The sequence below is a fragment of the Aquila chrysaetos genome, chromosome 11 (genome assembly GCF_900496995.4).
Source record: "Aquila chrysaetos chrysaetos chromosome 11, bAquChr1.4, whole genome shotgun sequence".
In the NCBI taxonomy this organism is placed as follows: Eukaryota; Metazoa; Chordata; class Aves; order Accipitriformes; family Accipitridae; genus Aquila; species Aquila chrysaetos.
Genome location: NC_044014.1, coordinates 39,905,245 through 39,926,683, shown reverse-complemented (window position 1 = coordinate 39,926,683; position 21,439 = coordinate 39,905,245). Strand labels below are relative to the sequence as shown.

Genomic DNA, 21,439 nt, shown 5'->3' with positions numbered 1-21,439 from the left:
TTGAATGAGACTTTTTTTCCCCAGAGGAAAATAGTCCTTTGTGGCACAGGAGTGCAGCGCTGGCAGCTTGAAAGGGCTTATTTAATCTTGTAGGCATGAATGGCGTTTGCAGTTCATGATGGCTGTGTAAGACCAACACTGATCCACTGTCACGGCAGCGGGATGTGGATAAAAAAACGCGGCCAGGGCGATATGCCCGTTCGCTGTTGCACTAGGGCGGTGGTATTTGCACGACGGCACCCTCTTCGCACGCGCGATCGCTTGGGTGTTATAACGAAAGGTAAAGGCTCTGGTATTGCTTAATTGGGCTGCTGTAGAGCGTAAGGATTCTGCTTTGCGACGTTGATGTACGCTTAACCAAAAACCCCAGCAGCGAAGCAGCAGCTTCACGTTTGGGTGGTTTACATCCACGCCGCCTTCCGTGGCAGTCGCAGAGGTTTGTGTGCGTTGCTCTGCGCTCCGGCAGCGCTCTTAGATGCCTGTTTGAGCAGCGATAGATTTATTAATTTTTTTTTTTTTTTTTTTTTTTTTTTTTTTTTTGTCCCCCTGACGTCTCCAGCTGCGGGGTTTGTCCTCAACGGGCAACCCCTCGGCAGCTAGGCATTTGCAAAGAAAATTGCGGAAAAAAAAAAAAAAACAAAAACCCAGAAAAAGAAAAGAAAAAGCCGGAACGTTTCGAAGCTTTTTCCCTTCGCTTTCGCCGTCCCCGCCCCGGGTTTTATTTGCATTTCTCCGCCGTGCAACCCCCGGGGCACCCCGGGCCCGCCCGGCGGGGCGGCCGCTCCCTCCCCCGGGCACGGCCCGCCGGGAAGGGAAGGGAAGGGGAGGGAAGGAGCGAGGGAAGGGAAGGGAAAGGAAGGGAAGGAGAGGGAAGGGGAAGGGAGCCGGGCGGCGGCAGCAGGTGCTGCGGGGCGGCAGGATGGCGGCGGGGGACGCGGAGCAAGTGCGGTACTGCGGGAGGTTCTCCTACCTCTGCCTCAAGCTCACCCTCATCACCTACTCCACCACCTTCTGGGTGAGGAGCCGTGGGTGCCCACGCGTGGGGTGGGCTGGGGGGGGGGGGTTGTACACGCGTGGGCAAGCGTGCGGCCGCGCATCGGTGGTCCCGGGGGCGGGCGTGGGGTGTATGGGGGGGGGGGGGCGTGGGGGTCCTCTCGGGAATTGGGGGGGTGTGTGTGTGTGTGTCTCTCCTTGCGCGAAGTACCGGGGTTTTGCAATAAGAAATGCTTCTGCTGCTGAGCCGGTGGCTGGCTGGCACACCCGGGGCCGTGGGTGTAGCTCCCCGGCTTTCCCTAAGGACTGACAAACTGGTTTTGGCGGATGGGGGAATTGTAAGGGGTTCGCAAGTTTGGCAGGTAGAAAGTCGTTTATGCACGTATTAAAAGGAGGCTTTTTTTTTCGCCCTAGGGGAGCTGGGTAAATAAAGCCTTTGCCCTACAAAGTCAGTCGTCAGGGTGGTTCTGAGCCTCGGCTGGATGATGCTGTGAGGCTTTAAAACTTAAAGGTGTGTCACGCTTGCTGTCCTCAGCCAGGCGTCAGGTAAAACCCACGTGCTGCCTCCTCAAAGCGATACAGTCCCACCTGCTTATATAGTATATCCATATAGTCCAGACTGTCACCGCCGACTTCCCAAACGTGGCAGATTTCACCCCGAGCAGGCACCCCCCGGGCTGGAAGGAGCAGTCGGGGCTCCTTGTAAGGATCGTGATTTTTAAAAGGTGCTTTTTCACGTTCCGGGATACCGGGGTGATGCTGCCTGGCTGTGCTGAGGAGGGGTTTCTTTCTGCCTCTTTCGGTTTAATATGCTGCTTAAGCTCTTGTTTTGCTGCTCTGTTTCTGTCTCGGTAGACACGGTATTACAAGGTGGGAGCATAAAGCTTTTGGCGTGTTGCGTGGGAGAAGAGGTTTAGATCCACCAGGTTTGATTGATCGTAGGTATCTGATTAAAGCTACAGTTTAAGGATGAACAAAAATGGAAATGCAAAGAATTTGGCTGTAATTCAGGCTTTTGGGGATCCTGGATATCTTTTGTCTCTCTTAGCAGACAAACCAACCAAGGAAAACCCTTGGGTTTTGACTCCTGAAGTTTCCCGTGTTACTCCACCTCAGCTATTCCGCAGGTGCGACTTTCGGAAAAGGGAAATTTGTTGCGTTATTTTTCAAGCCCTTTTTTTTGCAGGGCGTCCTTCACGAAGGACCATGCATGTTGTCTACTCCGTGTTTTCTGTTGGCAGCAAGAGCCCTTGCTGGTGGGATGTAAAAATTAATCCCATAGCAGCAAAAGGACCCTTCTGAAATGTTTCTCTGAGTGTCCCCGAAGGACAAAGCCTCTTTCAAGTAGCCTGAGGAGTTTAGTTACTCTTTGTAGTTCCTTGCTCTGGATTTTCAACGCTCTGGTCTTGTTTATAACCGAGAGCGAGCCGGGAAGACGGTTTACTCGGGGAGGGAGAGAAGGCGGCAGGCGTGATGGGGGCCGATGGCGTTTGTTCTCGGGAAGCCCGGCAGCGTGCTCCCGGCGTTCGGGCCGAACACACGCCGTATTGTGTGAGGTACGGCACGTGGGTTTCTCTCTCGAAATTTTCTTTTATTCTAGCTTAGTGAAGCAGATCTCATTAGCTGTAAATATCAGCGGGCTGGTTCTTTTTTTCGGCTGTGCTAGTCTTACTGACTCTTTTTTTTTTTTTTTTAATTGGTGAAAACGGGAGTAAAGTTTGGCTGTGGAGTATTGGCTTGCTTAAATTTTGGGTGATTTGTGTTCTTTTGCTGCTTTTTGGGGCTTTGACGTACGGGATGCCGAGGCCGTTCGCTTTCCTCCCCGCTGTTGCTGTTCCTCCGGTACATTATGAGTGATGTACACCCGGATTCGAGTCCCCAGGATTGCTTAAACTCACCAGGAACTAAATATCAGCCTTATCTAAAAGCAGAAAGGAAATGAAAGCATCGCTGGGAGAGCCGGAGGGGACGTTTGCTACAGGCCCTGTCGCTGCTGTGTCTTCTCATTTCACCCAGGGCTTTTTTAAAAACTAGTCGTCCCTGTAACTTTTTCAGGCCACCGTTTTGCTGGTGAAGGAGGCTGTGATGTAATTTTTCTTGCCTGGAGGAAACAACATCCAGCGTTTTAAACAGAAGGTGCTGTTGTTGAGAAGGCACTTTATTTAAGTATTGTAAACACAGGGTTAAAAGCACTACTTCTAAATAAATGTTTTTCCTTTCTCTTGGGAAAGCAACTTCTGTGCGTGCAAAAGCCCCTGAGAAAGTCCCTGGTATTTGCTGGTGGATACTCAGGTAACGTGAGTCAAGGCCAGTTAATTTTTCCTGCGGACACAGTGTGAATTGCCAAATTCGGGGCTGTTGTGAAGGATGCAGGATGTAAACAGTAAAGTATGTTTGTGGGCTACCTCCGTAGAAGTTGAGTTTCCAGCCCTGGTCACAGGAAGGGAGAGCACGGTCCCGGACAAGAGGCACGGATGGGATGATTGCGAAGTTAGCGCATTTGCTTGGCTGCTGTTGATTTGACCGTATTAAAGATTTAAAAGGCTTTTATTAAATGCTTAAAAAAATAGAAGATAACAAAAGCATAAATTCTGCTTGTAAGGAATGAGGATTTCAGTCCTGTACTTAGGTGGGCTTTCCTCCCGCTCCATAATAGTTTCTTATGCTTCAAAATCTGCATGTGTGTCTACTATATAATAGGTTGATCTGATTTTTTTTTTTTATTTGTTAGCTGATGCTTTTCCCCTGGCACAGCAGCGGTGCTGCTGAACGCAGCGCGAAGCCTGCCTGCCTCCCTGCGGCACGTGCCCTCTTTGTGCCACGGTTTGCAGAACCGTTAATTTAGGATGGCTCGAGAGAGTTTTATTACAGGGGTATTTTGTAGTCCTCTTCTTGGGGAGTGTCATCATTTTAATGTCTGGGGTCCCGAAGCCTGCCAGAGCAAGCGGCTTGGTGCGCTTCGAGAAGAGAGCAGAGGAGCGGTGAGGAGCTCCCTGTTTATCCCCCGGGGGTCACAAAATCGCTTTAATCCTGTCGTTTGTCTGGGATGGCGTATCGGCCACCTTGGTCCTTGGGACAGTAAAAGCTGTAACAGGTGGGAATTTGAAAGGGGGAATTTTGGTTTTTTTTTTTTTTTCTGGTGTCAGAGCACAAAAGGCAGGACCGAAGTTTCTTGTACGCTTAAAATGCTAGAAGTGGTCTTGGAGGGTGTGTGAGCTGAAGTGCAAATGGAAAGGGGTGAAGATAACGTATGTGTATAAAGATTGCTATGTGTGTCTATGTGTCTTAAGCTCTTAAAGTGGGAATGCGTCTTGTATTTCTACTCACAGGCGCCTTTGAATCTTTAAAACAACAACAACAAAATTCTTAAATGGAACGTTTTGATGAGAAAGCTATGGCTAAGAAAAAGTCATGTCAGTAAAACGTTCTAGCCTTGAAACAACGCACACTTCTGAAATTCAGATAATCCCCATCAAGTTTTAATACCTGTGTTTTACCTCCAATGTTTTTTTTTTAAATTTTCTAAGCAAGGAATCTACCAGGCAAGCGTTAACTTGTTAATGGTGCTTTAGTGTTTGCGGGAGAGTCCATCTTTAAGTTGTATTATCTGCTACTTTCCGAGCAGGGTGAATGCAGTCTGGACACAAAGATGTCAGGTTTTTAGGGTTTTTTTTAATTTATTTTTTATTTTTTAAAAACACTACTACTACCTACTACTAGAACTCTTGAATCCCATATACATGTACAGTCACCAATTTTATAGTCTGTAATTGTTTTGTATGGTTCTGAGACTCTTTCCTCAATTGTTATAGCTGTATTTAAAAATTTTGAACTGATTTGTTTATGTTGTCATCTGCTTGAAAAGACATTTATAATTTATTACTATATTTATAGTACTATTTATAGTAATACATACTATTATTACAACCATTGAATTTTTTAAAGAATAAAGCTAACACTACAAATTGACAATTCAGTAATAAAAAAACCCTAATTACAGTTTTACAGTAGGAGCATGTAAGTGGTAAATTTGGGTACCTGTTACTTGTCCACCATGTTTTCCCTTCTGTCACCCGTAACCTTACGGCACGATTTCTGAATTTGTCAGAGGGAGAGTTACTCTGAATTTGGTCATGTAAAATTTTAAGTTGCTTTTTAAATAGCTTCGGTATGTTTATTTTTATGGGTGGACCCTTCTGCGATTTTTCTTGTTTAAAAGACAACTTGGTGGCTTTCCCCACATGTTGTCCTTTGGGTTTTTTATTCATCCCTGTAGAAAAGAAAGAATTTGCAGTAAGTTGTTATTTATTTTAAGATATCCCGTAATTAAAAAAAATATTTCAGCTGTTGGGCCCACGATCTTGCAACTAAGTATGTCGTGTGTTCATCTAGACCTTTGTCCGGGATATACCATGTGATATTCAAAAGCCTGGTATAATTAAGAAGTGTGTTCTCCTCGCCGTTGGTGTGCAGGGAGCAGACTCGGGGTTCCTGCGGAAATGTCAGGTCAGAAAAGGGGCATGTTTTTTATCAGGTTGCCAAAATGATTCATTTGAATCTGGGCTCTTCCCCGAGGACGTGCCTGGCTGTCAGAGTCGGCAGGAAAGTTTTTCCACTGCAGTTTTCATGGTTAAGTATTGTGGGCTTTTTTTTTTTTTTTTTTTTTTTTAATTCAGCGTAATGCAAAGCGACTTGCAGCGCACCGTAGGTTTCATACCAAATGATTTTGACTTAACTGTGTTTATTTTGACTGAAATACCTTTACCTTGTTAAATGAAATGCAATGTTTCACTTGTCAGCTTTATCTGGTGGTAGTTCAAGAAAGTAACGTAATTTCAAACTTGCGTTTTTGTGGTGTGTGTGGTGTGGTTTTTGGTGTTTTGGGTTTTGGTTTTTTTTTTTTTTTTTAATCCAGTGCATTTCCCCTGATGGCAAGAGGAAGGGAGGTATAGGATACACCTGGCCATATTTACTGAGCCTAAATACAGTAGGAGCTGCTATGAAGGGACATACAAGCTGTTGATTGCAGACTGGCTTAGAAATTGTGTTCTGTTAGAGACATATATATATATATATACACACACACACAGAGGGAAGGACAGACAGACACGCAAAGGAGGAACTTTAATGCCATGGCATTTGTTAGTATATGTAATATATGTCATCTCAGATGAGTAATAAATTACATTTCAGCCAGTGACATGTGTTTCAATTTGTTTAACTTCCAGAATGTTAAAACATTATTAAATATATTTTAAAATTAACAAATCTTGGGGTTTTTTCCAACTCAGCTTTTTTCTGCTTTAGTCTTTGAGTTGTTGGGTTTTTTTTTAATCCAAACTTCTGATTTGAGTGTTTCATTGTTTATAATTAATTCTGAAGCGAGTAGTCAGAGGTTCATGTGTACTCACAAAATGTCATCTCTGTGTTTACTGGGAGAAAGAGTAATGTCTGTGTTCTTCTCTTTTTCTGTTTCAGGTGATCGGAGCCCTTGTCCTCGCGGTTGGGATTTATGCAGAAGTTGAAAGACAAAAGTACAAAACTCTGGAAAGTGCCTTTCTAGCCCCAGCAATTATTTTAATACTTTTGGGCATTATAATGTTCCTGGTATCTTTTGTGGGTGTACTGGCTTCTCTAAGAGACAATTTATGCCTTCTTCAAGCAGTAAGTGTTGGGCTTTTTATTCTTACTTTTTAAGGCTCATTGCTTTTGCTTTTCAGTGTCACCTGAATTCAAACCCATAACTATGTCTACATTGAAAAATATTTTCCTAAAGTTGTTTTTTTTTAATTTTAATTAAATCTGAAACTGCTTTCCGGCAAAGGTCCCCTAACTGCAGTCCATGGATGTCCCTCCATCAGGGAGCCAGCAGTATTTCGTCTTGCCAGTGACAGGACAGGCGAGGGTCAGAGCCCGGCGCTGAGAAAACCAGCTTTCCAATACTTAAGGGCTTTATGGAAAACAACCAGGAAAGTTCATTATTATCAGCCGGCGTGGATCTTGCGCAAACTCCGCTGTCGACATACCATTTGACGCTAGCCTGGTGCCACGGTGCCTGCTTTTTCTCTGGTCTGGCCATACCATAGGCACGTGCCCTGCTTAGGGGAACTGTGTTGGAGAAGAGGAAAGAGTTCTGCTCTTCGGCCAAGGGAAAAGGCAAAGTCTGGTTGCAGCGTTCCCCGTCAGTACGGGGGGATTTCCAACAGCCGTGAACCTGCTTGATGAACCAGCAGAGATGAGCTGTGGCCTCTGGTGGTTCTCCAAATGAGTCTTTAGGGGAGTTCCTGTATAATGCTGTGGTTGCGGATGGAAGTCGCGCATACGACTTAATTAAAAGTAAAGCGCGAAAAAGTAATTCTCGCCTTCGCGTCAGTTCGATGTAAAGAAATGGTCAATACGTGGCATGTTACATGGGCCAAAGCAAGAGGCAGCTGTGGATTTTGAAATTAGGCTGGAATTTTACTGAGAGTCTGTCCTTAGGCGGTAGTGGCTTCTTTCACTCTGAGTGTGGTGGTGTGTCCTCGTCCGATGCCGAGGACATTTTCTGTTCCTGTTGTGGTAGCAAACCCGGTAGGGTATTTAAACAAAGAAAGTCCCCAGTGTCTGCTTCTCAGGCTGATTCCAGATTTAGCAGGAGAAAAGAGATCTGTCCGGTGAATTTGTGACACTGATACTGGGTTTTGAGAGCACAGAAATTAAACCAGCTTTTGGGGTAGAGCATTAGAGATTATTTTCAGATGAGAGATCATAGAACTTCGCTCCTGATGAAGTTCATTGTTAAGAAGCAGACCTAAATTCACTCATCAGCCATCTTTTATGCTTAAAGAACCCTTTGGGTTGGAAAAACATTTCAAGTACTGGCATGTTGCAGCTATCTCACGGTGTTGCTATGGATTTCTTCATATTATTTTGCATGCGCTTTGATAAGTAGTCACAGATGCGTATGTTGTGGTCGTGTGTGAGCGAGCACGTATATATATTATACACAGATGAATAAATAGACAGCTAGCAGGTATAATTTTTCTTACCACTGAGCACAGTAAGTCCTGTCAGTGCCCATCATGCAGCCTCTGTGCTCAGCTGGCTCAGCAGTGCAGTACAGCTCAGTTCCCTCTTCTGCAGCAACACGCTAAAAGGTGCCAAGCCCAGAATTTTGCTTTGATTCAACACTGGCAACTTAGTAGAAGGTGGTTTGAATTATCTTAAAGCACTGCTTTACCCAAGAAAAGAAAGCTAACAGGTAAGTAGTGTTTTTAGAGGAAGCATAAAACCACAAAGTTTGGTGTGGTTTGTAGCAGTCCATTAATATGCTTCTCTGGGATGCTGTTATGGAGAGAAGTATCTTGGCGTGATAAATGCATCTATTGCTTTTGAGTCCATTCAAAGCAGCAAAATAACGTGTTCGCCAATTGGGCAAAACCAGAATGACTCAAGTGAGGAAAAAAGGCGTTCTTGTGACGTGAACAGCGTTATAAGAACAAAACCATGATTTTATATCTTTCTTTAAAATGACATCTCGTATGCAGAAAGCCAAGTGTGCTGGCGATTGAATGTTACAGACTTAAGGCCACTAATTGAAAGAATAATTGGGGTTTGTTCTGTTTAAGGTCTCACTTGCAATTGTTTTTCTGCAGTTCATGTACATTCTTGGTATCTGCTTGCTGATTGAGCTGACTGGTGGAGTGGTGGCCCTGATCTTCAGAAACCAGGTGAGCCGCTTGCGTTTGGGTTTTGATCACCAAGAACATTACTCACAAGCCATGATGTTACAGCTACGCTACTGAGCAAATAAAAGGTGTTAAGATTGTCACCTGAGCACTAATTGATGGAGGTCTGAAGGCAGGTCCAGACTTTTCAGGGCCTTTCAGGTTCGGGGATGGGTGGGATTGGCCACCCGTTCTGGAGATGAATTCCAGATCAAAGAATTTGGAGAAAACCTGGTAACTTAAGAATGTGCAATATGGGCAAAAGGAGTTTCCAGCTCTTCGTGTATTACAAAGTGCTTTCTTCTCATTTGCCTTCTCGAATCAGACAGCTGATTCGGGAAGTTTCCAGGTGGATTTGGAGACTGGTGGTTTTTAGTAGCCAAAATGTTTTACCGTATATGAAGCACAGCTCTTCCCTGCCCACATCCATAAGCAGCGTAACTAATTTCTATAGGAGACCCCATCATTTACAAGCATGCTATAATTGTATAAAAACCTTAATTTTTCTAAATGGAAAGCGGCAGACTATTTTTTTTTTTTGAGTGTTAGAAATGTTTTAAAACACAAATGTGTTCACCATGGCAAGTACTAGATTTCTGTGCTTTGATTTTTTTTGTCAAACCTGGCAAAATATGAGCATTAAAAGGAGATGCTGAATAACACGACCTCTTCCCTCCCCACCCCAATCCTACCAATCTCATTTCCACAAAAAGAAGTCGTGCATACTATGTTACACGTTACTTAAAAAAAAAAAAAAAAGCTTTAAAAAAGAGTTTTTTTTAAAAATAACAACTCATTGTTATTTTGAAGTAGTAGTATGTTCTCCCTAGCTAGTGTTTTCTTCTTACTCCATGCTGGACTGGAGTCGTGAACTTGACTTGTGAGAGCAGTTCTAGAAGCCGTCGTTGGCCGTTGCCGTAGACGTTGCTTTGGCCCTGTGCAAGGATTTATTCTGAATTGCGGTGGGAGCACCAGACTCATCCGAAGGGAGCAGATCAGCCTGCGTGGTGTGGGAGTGTGGGCATCACGGGATGCAGAGAATTTGGTTGGCAGAAAATTAAGTAAATGCCAAAGATGGTATTTGCTGAGAGGGCGAGGAGGAATTGCGGTTGACTTTTGGACAAAGAAAATGTATTTTGGGGGTTTTTGTGCAGTAAGCGTTTTCCCGACACGTGTGTTGGCTGGCTGAGCAGGACAGCTGCACTCAGGGGCAGGTTTCTTTGCTTGTTTTCTGAGGTTAAGGGAGAAGTTGGGGTTAGTGTAGGGAGGAGAAGGAAGTATTTAATAAAACCTTAGGGTAATAGCCTCTATTTAAATGCTGATTGTTTTGCATGCCTCATTGATTTTTCCCATTTCTTTCTCTATTTCCTTCTCAAATCTGTCAAGTCTAAACGAGGTGATACGGGTAGCACGAGAGTAGTCGGTATTTGCTGCTGTTTATTCTTGGCCATTTAGGATAGTCCTGCAAAATTCCCTGTTATTTCTAATCACTGATGTGATAATGGTTTTTGTTCTGTTTTGGTTTTAAGTGTTGCAGTTTGTAATACTGAGAAAATGAGTAGGTGTATCTCAGGTTTCTTTCTGACCTGTAAGGATTTAACTTCGATCATTTTAGCAGCTGGACTGAAAGGAAAGTTGTTACATTCTGGTTATGATTAGTCCTAGTTTTTGCTATGCTGTAATTGTGCTGGATGTTGAAAACTCTGTTGTGGAGAGGTGTCACACTGTTAGCACTTCTCAGCACAAAACCAGCAGTGAGGCTGCTGCCTTAAAAGAGAACAGACTGTGCTATCATTTCTTTTTAACAGGTATTTCTTTTTTCTTAAAAAAAAAAAAGAAAAAAAAGCCTTTCCATTTGTGCTCATCAGTTACACTTGTCACTTTAACCTGCTCTTTTAATTTTGCTTCGGCGTGTGTAACCTGTGAATCTTGTTTCGCTTTTGCCTTCTAGACAATCAACTTTTTGAACAATAATATTAGAAGAGGAATTGAGAATTACTACGATGATTTAGACTTCAAGAACATCATGGATTCTGTTCAAAAGCGGGTTGGTTGGTCGTTGTTTGTTTGTTTTTTTTTTTCCTGGGACTAATTCAGTGCCGAGATGCGTTAGGGTCCTTGGCGACAGCTTTGCATTTTTCCAGTGATGTGATAATCAAATTCTTACTGATGTGGGGGGTGAGATCTGACACATCGTCTGTTACGGCGTGGCTGCGGTCAGGGCTCCTCCAGCATCCCAGCTGGCATTTGAAGCCCTCTAAATCACTGCAAGGAGCAGAGGGCAAAATGCCGCTTTTCCCTTGGTGGGTGTGATTTGGATGCTCAAGGCCAGATCCTGCAAACGTGTAGGCTTATAGGGGCCCCACAGCCAGATTCTGACAAATTCAGCCTAAATTCCACCCAAGTTCTTGCGCTTAGCATTTCTGCTGGCTGGTCCAAGACATTCAAAAGCATCTCGTTAACGGGAGGCACCGGATAGAGAGAAATTAGGTGGCAGTTAGGCCATTTGAACCTGGGCCGCTGTATTTTCACTTGAGGGCACATAGCAAGCTCTTTAACAAGGTGTTTATTCAAAGGAAATGCCCATGGAAGTGTATATACCTGTAATTAAAATTCCAAAATTGTGTTGAGCCCAGCTGAGCATTACTTAATGGCACGTGTAGTTGACTCACAGCCTTTTTTTTTTTCCTAAGGCTGGTGTGTTGAAATGTTTATTGGATTATTGAAGAGTTCTGCTATGCAGTTCAGAGACTATAGAAGAAGCAGAAAATGTTCAGAAATGTGATGTCAGGGCCCATGTGATGTCAGTGAGCATGCCAAGTAATGATTTAAAAAAAAAAAAAGTTAACTTAGGAAGTGATATGTATATTTTATGACATCGTTATGGAGATGGCAGCCTGCTTTGAAAAACAAAGTTAGCATGGAAAGTCTGTCAAAAGCAAACCATTCTGAGGAAATTTTGTCATTAGACTTCATAATGCTTTAAAGTTTCCATGCACTGCCCAAAATTATGTATACGTACAGCGAATAAACATTAGTGATTAAATAAACTGCTCCTTTTCCCTTCGTTTAAAATATAAAGTGAATATTTGTATTAAGTCAGTGTAAACTTACAGTATTTGTTTGCCAGATTTCAGTTCTACTAAATTACACCCAAAATGTTTCGGTGAGATTATTTTTATACTTTATAGCAGCACTTTTGTCTTTTAGAAATGTAGTCACAATCCTTAAAAAACCTGAGGTAGTATATTACAGCTCGAGATGGAATGAATGTAAAAACATTGCTTAACGATGTCCAGACCCGAAAAGAAAATTTTTCAACTCGGAAAAGATGGGAGGTGGAAGTTAGCACCAAGTACTTTCTTCTGGCACCCTGGGTAATAGCTCGACGAGTGATGGAGGAGCGCTGCCTGTATCTTTCATTCTTTTCAGTTGTATCTATCGTATACATTCGTATGTGCCTTGCTGATAAAATGACAGAATTGCTGGGTAGTTCAGCGCTCTTAAAACTGTTTTATTCTTACTTTCTTTTCTACTTAGTAGAGGAGTTTCTGTTAAGATACGATTTTTTTTTTTTTTCCCCCTTTGCCTTTTGTGTCGTTTTTTTCCAGTTTAAGTGCTGCGGTGGGGAAGATTATAAAGATTGGTCACAAAACGTGTACCACAACTGTGCGGCGCCGGGACCGCTGGCCTGCGGGGTGCCCTACACTTGCTGTGTCACAAATAAGGTAAGTCCCGGCATCGCTGCTCTCTGTCGGGTCGCCGGCGTTCGCTTAAAAACGTACCTTCCTTGAGAAAGTCTGGGGGAAGAAGCAAAGGAAAATGGGTCCCTCCCGAAAATGGGAGCTATGGATCCGTTGGTCTTGACAGCTTGAAAAGGAGAAAATAATGAATTGGATGCGTTGGCTCTGGTCAGTCCTACGGTCACACAACGCAGTCCTGGAAATGCAGAAGAGATCCCGGGAGCTCCTCTAACCTCATGGCTCGCCTGGACCAGGGCTGCTTAAAATAAAGTTTTGCTGGTGTTTTCCCCAGGGTTTGCTGCTCCAGCATTGCCAGGAAGCCTGGGCTCCGATTTGCTTCTGTGGGTGGGGGTTGGAGTGATGTGCACCAGCTGCTGTGTGAATTAAAAACCAAAGAGAACGACCCCGCCATCCAGAAGAATCCAGAAATGTGGGCGAAGGACCTCAGGCTCAGCGCATCCTTGTGGGTGCAGGTCTAGACCGGAGCTGCTGCTCTGCCCTAACCCATCCTTGAAAACTGCCTGCCTTGCCACCCTGTAAAATCCGCCCTGGAAGGACAGCCAGTCAGCTGGAGTCTGGACCAGTTTCTCAGTCTGTGATGAACTGGTATTAACTGGTGCTGGCAGCACTAGGAGCAGGCGTTAAGTTCCACGTAAATGTGTTTTATATAAATTTCAGCAGTTTGAATTCATCGCTTTTCATTTGAGGGATGGATGTCATGCTGAATTTGATAAAGAACTGTTCCTCAACTTAAAACCAGTATGGGCAATCCCAGCCTCACTGGGTTTTGGTCTTTGGTCTGAATGTGAGACAGAGAAGTTGAGTATGTGTAAGAGCAGATGTGGTAGAGCTCATGATGGATAGCCTACTGGTGCCTGATACGTGCTGCCCTTTCAATTTCTGCCTTGAGCTTGGCTGTTTAATCAAAAAAAGGGAAAATAAATGCAATAATTGTGTCAGTAATCGTGCTAGGAGGTGTTGCTGAGAAATGTGTATAATATGAAGGTGTTTATTACGTATGCTTACACATTTTTTTTGTATGAGAAAGAGTCTGTTTAAATCTGCACTGAGCTTTGATTTATTCTCAGAAACCAAAGCTAAATAGTTATGCTTTAAGTCTTAGGTGTTTGAGAACAAGAAAGTCGTGTATGTGAAAATATCTGCTGATCCGCAGCTGCAGTGAGCAGAACAACTCAGGATTTTGCCCTCAGCTGATGGTAAAGGAAGATAGAGCTGTTTAGTCAAGAGCAATCTGGCTTTTTAGGAGACATTCAAAGTACCGCTTGTTTTTCTGTAGCTCTCATTTTTCTTTTTTAGTCTTGTTTTAAAAGGTTAGTCGATGAGCGTGGAAATACAGCAGTGCTGTGAAGGCGAAGCAGTGCAATAATCGGTGACTAATAACGCCAGGTGCACTTTCCAGCTGTGGCACAAATAATCAAAACGTGTCGAGGATTTCCAATGCAACCTGGCAGGCAGGAAAGCGCTAAAATAAAAACTTTGCCGAGGAAAAGAGGGAGTATATCCTCCGTATGCTTCATTGGCAACTGCGGAGGGGGGGACAAGACTAGTTGCAGCCTAAAGGTAGCCTGCAAAGTGTTAAGCTCAGGGAAATTAATCGAAAGGCAGGGAGAAGCCCCAAAAGAACAAGCAAACTTCTTATTTAAGGGTAGGGTGTTCAGCAAGACGCTGCGGTACGTGAGGGCTTGTGGCTTTGCCGCACCGGGATGCCGTGGATCTGCCTCGTGAAGTCCAAGCGGTGCGGACGCGTACTCGGCAGGATGACACTAACACCATGGCTGTATGGCCAGCTGCCTTGGAGGAAAAAAAAAAAAAAAAAAAAAACCAACAAACCAACCAGAAGATGTATAAATCTTGTATGTTTGACAAATGCTTCCAAATACAGGCTGGTTTCTGTCCTGGAAAACTACAGATACGGTTTGTGATTACTCATTTGCTTTGTAGTCATGGAAAACTCCTGCTAATGTCAGAGGTTGGATTCTGATCCTCTGAAAAAGCCTCGTGCTAACATGAGCCAGGCTCATACTGGGGGGGGCTCTGGAGGGACTATTTTTAAGTTGAAGTATTTATTAAAGACTTACGCTAGTGTAGCAGATAAAAATTAGTCCCCAGATGCCTGTAAACCTCTGTTTCTAATGTATTTATCTCCGTTGCATACATTTTCTTGTGCCACGATGTCCTGTTAGGAAATGCTGTGTTTAAAATTAAATGATGTGACTGTGTTGCTTGCAGTCCCGTATTTTGGGGATGGCCCCGCGTTTGTCGGTTAGGCTCAAGCGTTTTGTAGATGTGAAATCGCTCACAGCAGACACAGCAACACGTTGATGCCTAGTATGGCAAACTTTGACTTCCAAGAGTATTTATTACCTGTGGTTGACAGCTGGGTACCCCTCAACGGACCTGTGAAATAGAGCGGGTTTTTTTAGGAACGTGCCGAACCTTGCTTGTCAGCCAGTTGCGTGTTCAAGGTGAGAGCCTGGCTTTTTGGGGGCTTAAAAAACTTGACCCTGGCTGGTGTTTCTGCCATTTTGTAACACCCGTCCTCCTTCCATCTTTTGCAAACGTCTCCCTTCCTTCTTGGGGAGGTGACCTGGGAACCCCAGCCCATCGCTCAGAGGCCACCGGCGTTTAGAAATCTCATTTCTGCATCTTGTTTTAATTTTCAGGGAGGGTATATCAATACAGTAGAGTTTGTTCCGCCTTATTTTCCTCATTTGCATATTCTCATTTTCTGCCATGGCTTTGTTCATTGCTTCCTTTGATGCCGGTGGGCTTTACGTTAGCTGATTTGTAAGTGAAGGATGGTATTTTCAGGCTAGCTTTGGCAGGCCAGTTAGAGCCATGCGAAATATTCAAGGGCTACAGAAAATGCGTTAGTAATCTGTGATGAATGCAAGCATTCAGTCTTTTTTTGAATATATGAATTTTATATTCATATATATAAAATGGTATATAAAAATATAATAAATTTGCTCTTGTAAAATGTTCGTGTAAGCATTCCTAGTATTGGACGTTACTTGGGGTTGAGATATTTCTGAGCTTAAATTTGTCATCGGGATGGCATGATAGCCATGTTAACCCCTGGTTTTCTTAATAAGATGTGTTAAGTTATTAAGGCCTTAAAATTAAAACCAGCTGTTCGTTTTGTGGAAACAGCTGTGGCGTACAGCTCTGTAACAGCTAGCTTTGGTTTCTGATGCCACGCTGGTTTTGCTGGATAGATACGGTTCAAATGTCTTGTGTCGTGACACACTGGCAATACTGATTTCTCTAAAATCATGTAGAGCTCTATGTAAATCTGACCCTGGGGCTGCTGGAAGAAACCAGTGTTGGACTGAGAAGTAACCCTGTTGTTGCTTTTGTACGAGCTTGGTGAACACAAGAAGAGTAAAAATAATTTTTTTGTGATTTTTGTTTTCTGCTGCCGTTTATATTTGTTGTTTTCTTTTCAGACAGATATTATCAACACTATGTGTGGATACAAAACCATTGACAAAGAGGTAACGTAACGAGTGTCCACCCTGTCGTGGCAAAGGGTGGTGCTTCTCTGCGTTTTTTTGGTCAGTTATGAAATTGTCTTCTGCATGTTTAAATCTACCAGACAGTTAAATCAGCAATTAAAATTATTTTATCTGGAAAAACTTTCATACAGTAAAACAACTACTCTTGTCTGATTGTGGTACCTTCCCTTCTTTGTATCTTTCACGATTCCTTGGTTGACATGCATGAAGCGCGTCTTCCCAAAGGTCATCCCCCTTATGCTAATCGCACAATTAATGCAAAGAAAGCTGCTTTCCTACTTTTAATCAGTGACTTGAGTTGGGGAAAGCTTTTAATACTTAAAAGCCGAAGTTTCTCACCTAGAAAAATTGGTTTCGGTAAAGTCAACTTTGCTGTTTCTAAGTATTTTATATTCCGGTGGTGGGTGTTTTATTTTTAAGCGTGTAATAGTTATTCCTGGAAGAGGAGCGGGACTTCCCAGGTTGTGTTGGCAGCCCTCTCCTCCCTCCAGGAGCGGGATGGGGCTGCCTCCTTCTTCAGTCTTCCCTCTTGGGAATAGCCCCGGTGACTCCAGAGTAGAGATTGCCGGCTCAAGGCACTAATTGTGGTGTGATTAAGAAGGGAAATCAGTAATTGGATCTGCTGGGAGTTCTCCACTCCTAGCTTTGGAGTGCTGGTGCGGGGGGTTGGTTGGAAAAAGCCCCTCTCCCCAGCTCATTTGAGGCACTTGGCGCACAATGCCAGCTTCAGTTGTTGGTTTTTGGGATTACTGGTTATCTTTACATATGACCTGTCTTCATTTAGATTCAGTGATTTATGGCTTAATCACCTAAACGCTCCAGCCTGGCTCTAACGCCCAAAGCACTTAAGCATACGCTTAACTTTACCCTATTCATCTGCTTAGGACTCTTTGCAGCCTCAAGTGCTTTCTATATTATGGGTTGGGGTCACGGTGCACGCAGCTTGCAGGACTGAATCTGAAATCCTCTTGTTCCTGCCCTTTTTAGAGTCTATTGCAAAGCACTTGGTCCACAATTCATATTTTTCCACTGCTGTACTTTCAACCTGGAAGCAGAGATAAAAGCAAAAGAGAGACTTCTCTACTTTCCAAGTCATCTGAAATGAGAATTGGATGCATTTCTTTTAGAAAAGTAGTTGCAAAAAAAGGTTTAAAAAAAATGAAATAACTCCTTCAGGTGTGGAACAACCTAAAAACAGACGGAAGAATTAGTGATGAGGTCTCTGTTAAATTCAGTGGGTTTAAAGAGATGGGAATGAAGACCAAATTTGTGTCCCTGAATTTTGAGTTATCATGTGTTATTGTATCATATGCCAGTGCAACTGCCTGTTTGAACGTTTGCTCTGTTATTTTGCAGCGCTTGAGTGTTCAGCATGTTATATATGTCCGAGGATGCACGAATGCAGTGCTTATTTGGTTTTTGGACAACTACAGCATCATGGCCGGTGTGCTGCTTGGCATATTGCTGCCCCAGGTAAGAAGGGGCCAGTGCGTTATCCATTAAAGGGAGTATCTGGTTTGTTGCTACGGTACGCGAAATCCCATCTGACTATATTTAATTATCATTTTTTATTTAAATTTAACATAACTGATAAGCTGAGGTGGCATTCTGGTAATTTAGTAGCATTACTGTGATATATGGCGGGATTTGGTGGGTTAATTTGGTTTTGCTTGGGTTTTTTGAGTCCTCTCCTCCCCCAGGTTGCGTCCACTGAGACTTTCTAATGCTCCAAGGCACAGGGGTGGTAATTCTTCTGTTGTATTAGCTCTTCACAAAAATGATCCGTTTATACCCCTATATGCCAAGAATAACAACAATGTGAGTTTGTGCCTGTATGCTTACCGTATACCTGCCCGTATATCCAACGTATGCGTACATAATTTGTAAAAACTGCTGCGAGAAGCGTTAGATAAGCAGTATTTGATGTCTGACTAGAGATGCCCCTTCCTTTCCCAGTTCCTGGGAGTGTTGTTATCCTTGCTTTACATAACTCGGGTGGAAGATATCATCACCGAGCACAAGCTGAGCGAAAGACTGTTTGAAGAAGCGCGGCAGAGATCTGCCCCCGAGTTTGCTGGAGCCGGCTGCTGCATGTGTTACCCGGGGTGACTTCGGAAACCTCAAACACGGTTTAAAAAAGGCAAATCCACCCGTTCTGGTTTGCGCTGGCTATTACAGACTACGGGTGTAACGAAGCAGCCAGCAGACGGGCGGTGGGTCGGCGGCGCGCCGATACCTCCGTAGCCTCGTCGCTCTCGGTGTGTCTGCAACCAAAGACGCACCAAAAGGGCTCCGCGCTGCCGACGATGCTGCTGCGGTATCACGACGCTGCTGGAAGGTGGGCTTGCGGATCGTTAAATCTTTTTTTGAATGATTGCCGAATGATACGCAGCTGTGAAAACTATTCTGGGAAGATTGGAAGGTAGATTTCTAGGAAGAGCCTTTGTGTCTAGGGGTGTCATATTTAAATGTTTGTCCTTTCCAACTTTATTTTCTTACTCCTTCCAAAAAAGATTTCTTACTGATCTACGTGGTGAATATTAAACATGTGTTTAATAATTTTTTTTATGCTAATCTTGATCAATTTACTGACAATAACGGATGTGATGCTGAACGCTTTCATTGCTCAGTCTTTTGTGCCTTTTGATAATGGGGCAAATGCCAACGTTGAATCAGTCAGGTAATGCTTGATATATTTTGAATGCAATTTATTACTGTCTGGCTTTTGTACAAACTTACGGGATGTTTGAGTCTTGTATGTACTGTATTTTTCCTCTTTAGTAAATTAACTTGGGTGATTTATGATTTTTTATTTTTCGGAGTGTTGTATGTTGAGATGTTTCTAAATTTTATTCTTCTTGTCAAAATAAAAACAAGAAGTTTTTTTTTTAAAAAAAGCACAAAGATTTTGTTTAAAATGCTTTTTATTTTCTTTTCTAAGTTAAGCCTGTCCCTCAAACGCTGAATCAAAAGGTAGAAATACCTTGAGCTGTGATTCTGGCTTGGGTGCTGACTTGCCTGGGGTTTTGGACAGTCACCGAGGGTCTGTGCCTTGTTTGCTTCTCCTAGTGAATCTGAGACAATACTTGGGAAGTCACAGAGAGCTCTGGGGTTTTTGCAGTCTTTCCAGCCCCAGACAGGCTTGCAGGCAAAATGCAAAACCTAACTATCACAAGATAAACAAATTCAGGATGAGAATAAAGTGGGGTTGGTTTACATCCTGTCTTTGTGAATCTCTTCTTTTCTGCCGCTCCTCTAAGCCATACAGAGAAATAGCTGATATTATTCGCTCCTTGCTGCTTTTCTTCTGCTTTTTTTTTTTTTTTTTTTTTTTTTTTTTAATTTCCCTGTCCTGGACGTGTTTTCTGCTTTCTTCAAAACTCGGTGTTTGCTGCTTAGCTCTCCACCTTCACCAAGGATTTCTGAGGAGGCTTCATCTGTTTCCAGGAGCCAAAAAAAAGACTCGTCCAGTTCTTCAGTGTTTCTGACGGTGTCTAGAGAGAGAGATCCCGCAGCGTTATCAAGCCCATCGTCCGCAGTGCGAGGTTATGTCCTACACAGCACACTCTAGCGTTGGGTCCCACACATGGTTACATATGTAATTGCTCCTTATCGTCGTCACCTAAATTTTCCTGGTCTCTGTCCTGAATAATGTATTTTTGGTAAGTTAAGAAGCAAGGTGTGTTTTAAGGGTGGATATGTGTACAAAGAGAGGAAGGGGAAAAGGAAGGGGCAACTTCGGAGGACCGAGCTAACTGCTATTGGTGCAGGATAGGAAGATCGAAGCTGAAATTGGTATATTATGGAGCGTGTGCTGGGAAGGTGGGAGCTGAAATTATCAGGAGCTGGGGTATCGCCAGAGGCAGAACCGTGCTCTGGCCTTCAGCAAGAGGGGACCAAAGCTCGAATTTGAGATGGCAGGAAGGCTGTAATGAATTGTGAAGGAAGGAATGACAAAGGTAATTTTTCTTTCTTTACTAATAGTAAATATCGTGGTGGTTTGAAGATACCTGGGAAAGCAGGAGATGACGGAAGCATGGTTAAAATTTGGGTGGTTTAAATGGAACAGGGAGAGTATTTGGGGATACCAGGGAGCAATTCTCCTTTAGCAAGGAAATGTGTGGGCTGTACTGAATTTTCAGCCGTTCCTCGGTGCTCTCTGTCATACGCAGTGTCTGGGGGTGGGGGGGGGGCGTTTACCTGACAATCACGGACTAAACGTGTGACTTTGTTTAATAAATGATTGATTCAAATACTGTTGACCCTTCCCGTTCCCTCGGATCTGAGGAAATTTAATTCTTTGCTTCATAGGCCCATGGTGACCGGAGGGAAGGATGATGCTGATCAGGAGGCGGCTGGAGAAGGATGCAGCAGGTCTCTGCTCAGCTGCCTCCAGGCACCCGAGCCGTGGGAGATGATGGGGAGACTGCGATGGGGGCATGAATTTGCTCTCAAGCATGAGGCTTGGCTTTTCTCCGTGGGCCATGCTAGGTCCTGTTAGTAGATTGATTTTTGAGTGGGTTTGTATTGTGCACGAGGTCTTTTGTGTGCTTACAAGTAGCTGTTTTTATCCCGAGCCGCTGACCCTGCAGGGCTGTGCTCGGTCCTGCCCAGTTCATCCACACGAGCGAGGTCTGGAGGGGATGCGGCGCAGCGTTAGTGAACCTGCGGCTCATCTCCGGCTGGTGCTCCACACACACCACCGACCCAGCTCCCGGCATTTTCTTTTTAAATATGCACAGCCCTGTGTCCACAAGCAAATCAACTGGAAATATGCAAAGGGCCAGACTCAAAATGTTGTCCTGGTCTGATTTTTGCGTTTGGCTGTAAGTAAAAGCCACTGTGGCCATGCTAGCAAAGATCACGTGGGCTTTTCCAGGCAGCTGACGTGAAAGTTGATTTTAAAATGGGTGAAGAAGGCTGATCTAATTCAATCCCTGCCTTCCTGGCAGGAACGGCCACAGCTGGACCACTCCTCGCAGATGCATCCTTAAACCTGCTCTTAAAAACGCTCCTTGCCTGCTGTTTAAAAGACTGAGGCAACTTTGCAAAGCCCTGGATCTGTTACGGGATTTTTGTGTGTGTGTGTAATTTTAAAGTGCTCCGACAACTGTGAGCTTCCTATGGTTCATCCTCCACGTGCCCCCGAATGCCCTGCCCTCCGTGGATGTTGGGCAGCTCTTTGTGCTCCCTGCCTGCAAAAATCACCCCCGCCGGTCCTTGCTGCCTGAGCCCTACGTTGCCTCTCTCCTGCCTGCATCCCGGAGCTTTCCTGCCTGTCGTGGGACGGCGGTGCGGAGCAGCTTGCCCGTTCGACGATGGGGAAACCGAATGATTGTAACAGCTCCTCGGTGCCGGCTGCCTGCCGAGCCAGCGGGCAGTGATGCCCAATTTAAACACCCTCCCTCTCCTGTGGGTTCAGGGAGGAGGGTCACTGCGCCGCTTCAGCAACGTGGAG

At 44.1% G+C, this 21,439-nt stretch overlaps 1 protein-coding gene across 1 annotated transcript; it reads left to right on the top strand.

Moving 5' to 3' along the window:
* The first annotated feature begins 821 nt into the window (after window positions 1–821).
* Window positions 822–19,197, top strand: TSPAN15 (tetraspanin 15). Its single transcript, XM_030031211.1, has 8 exons — window positions 822–1,015; window positions 6,472–6,657; window positions 8,628–8,702; window positions 10,651–10,746; window positions 12,311–12,427; window positions 15,913–15,960; window positions 17,338–17,454; window positions 17,938–19,197. Exons 1-8 carry the CDS (start codon window positions 920–922, stop codon window positions 18,088–18,090), a joined length of 888 nt encoding a protein of 295 aa, XP_029887071.1. The 5' UTR covers window positions 822–919; the 3' UTR covers window positions 18,091–19,197.
* The last annotated feature ends 2,242 nt before the right edge of the window (window positions 19,198–21,439 follow it).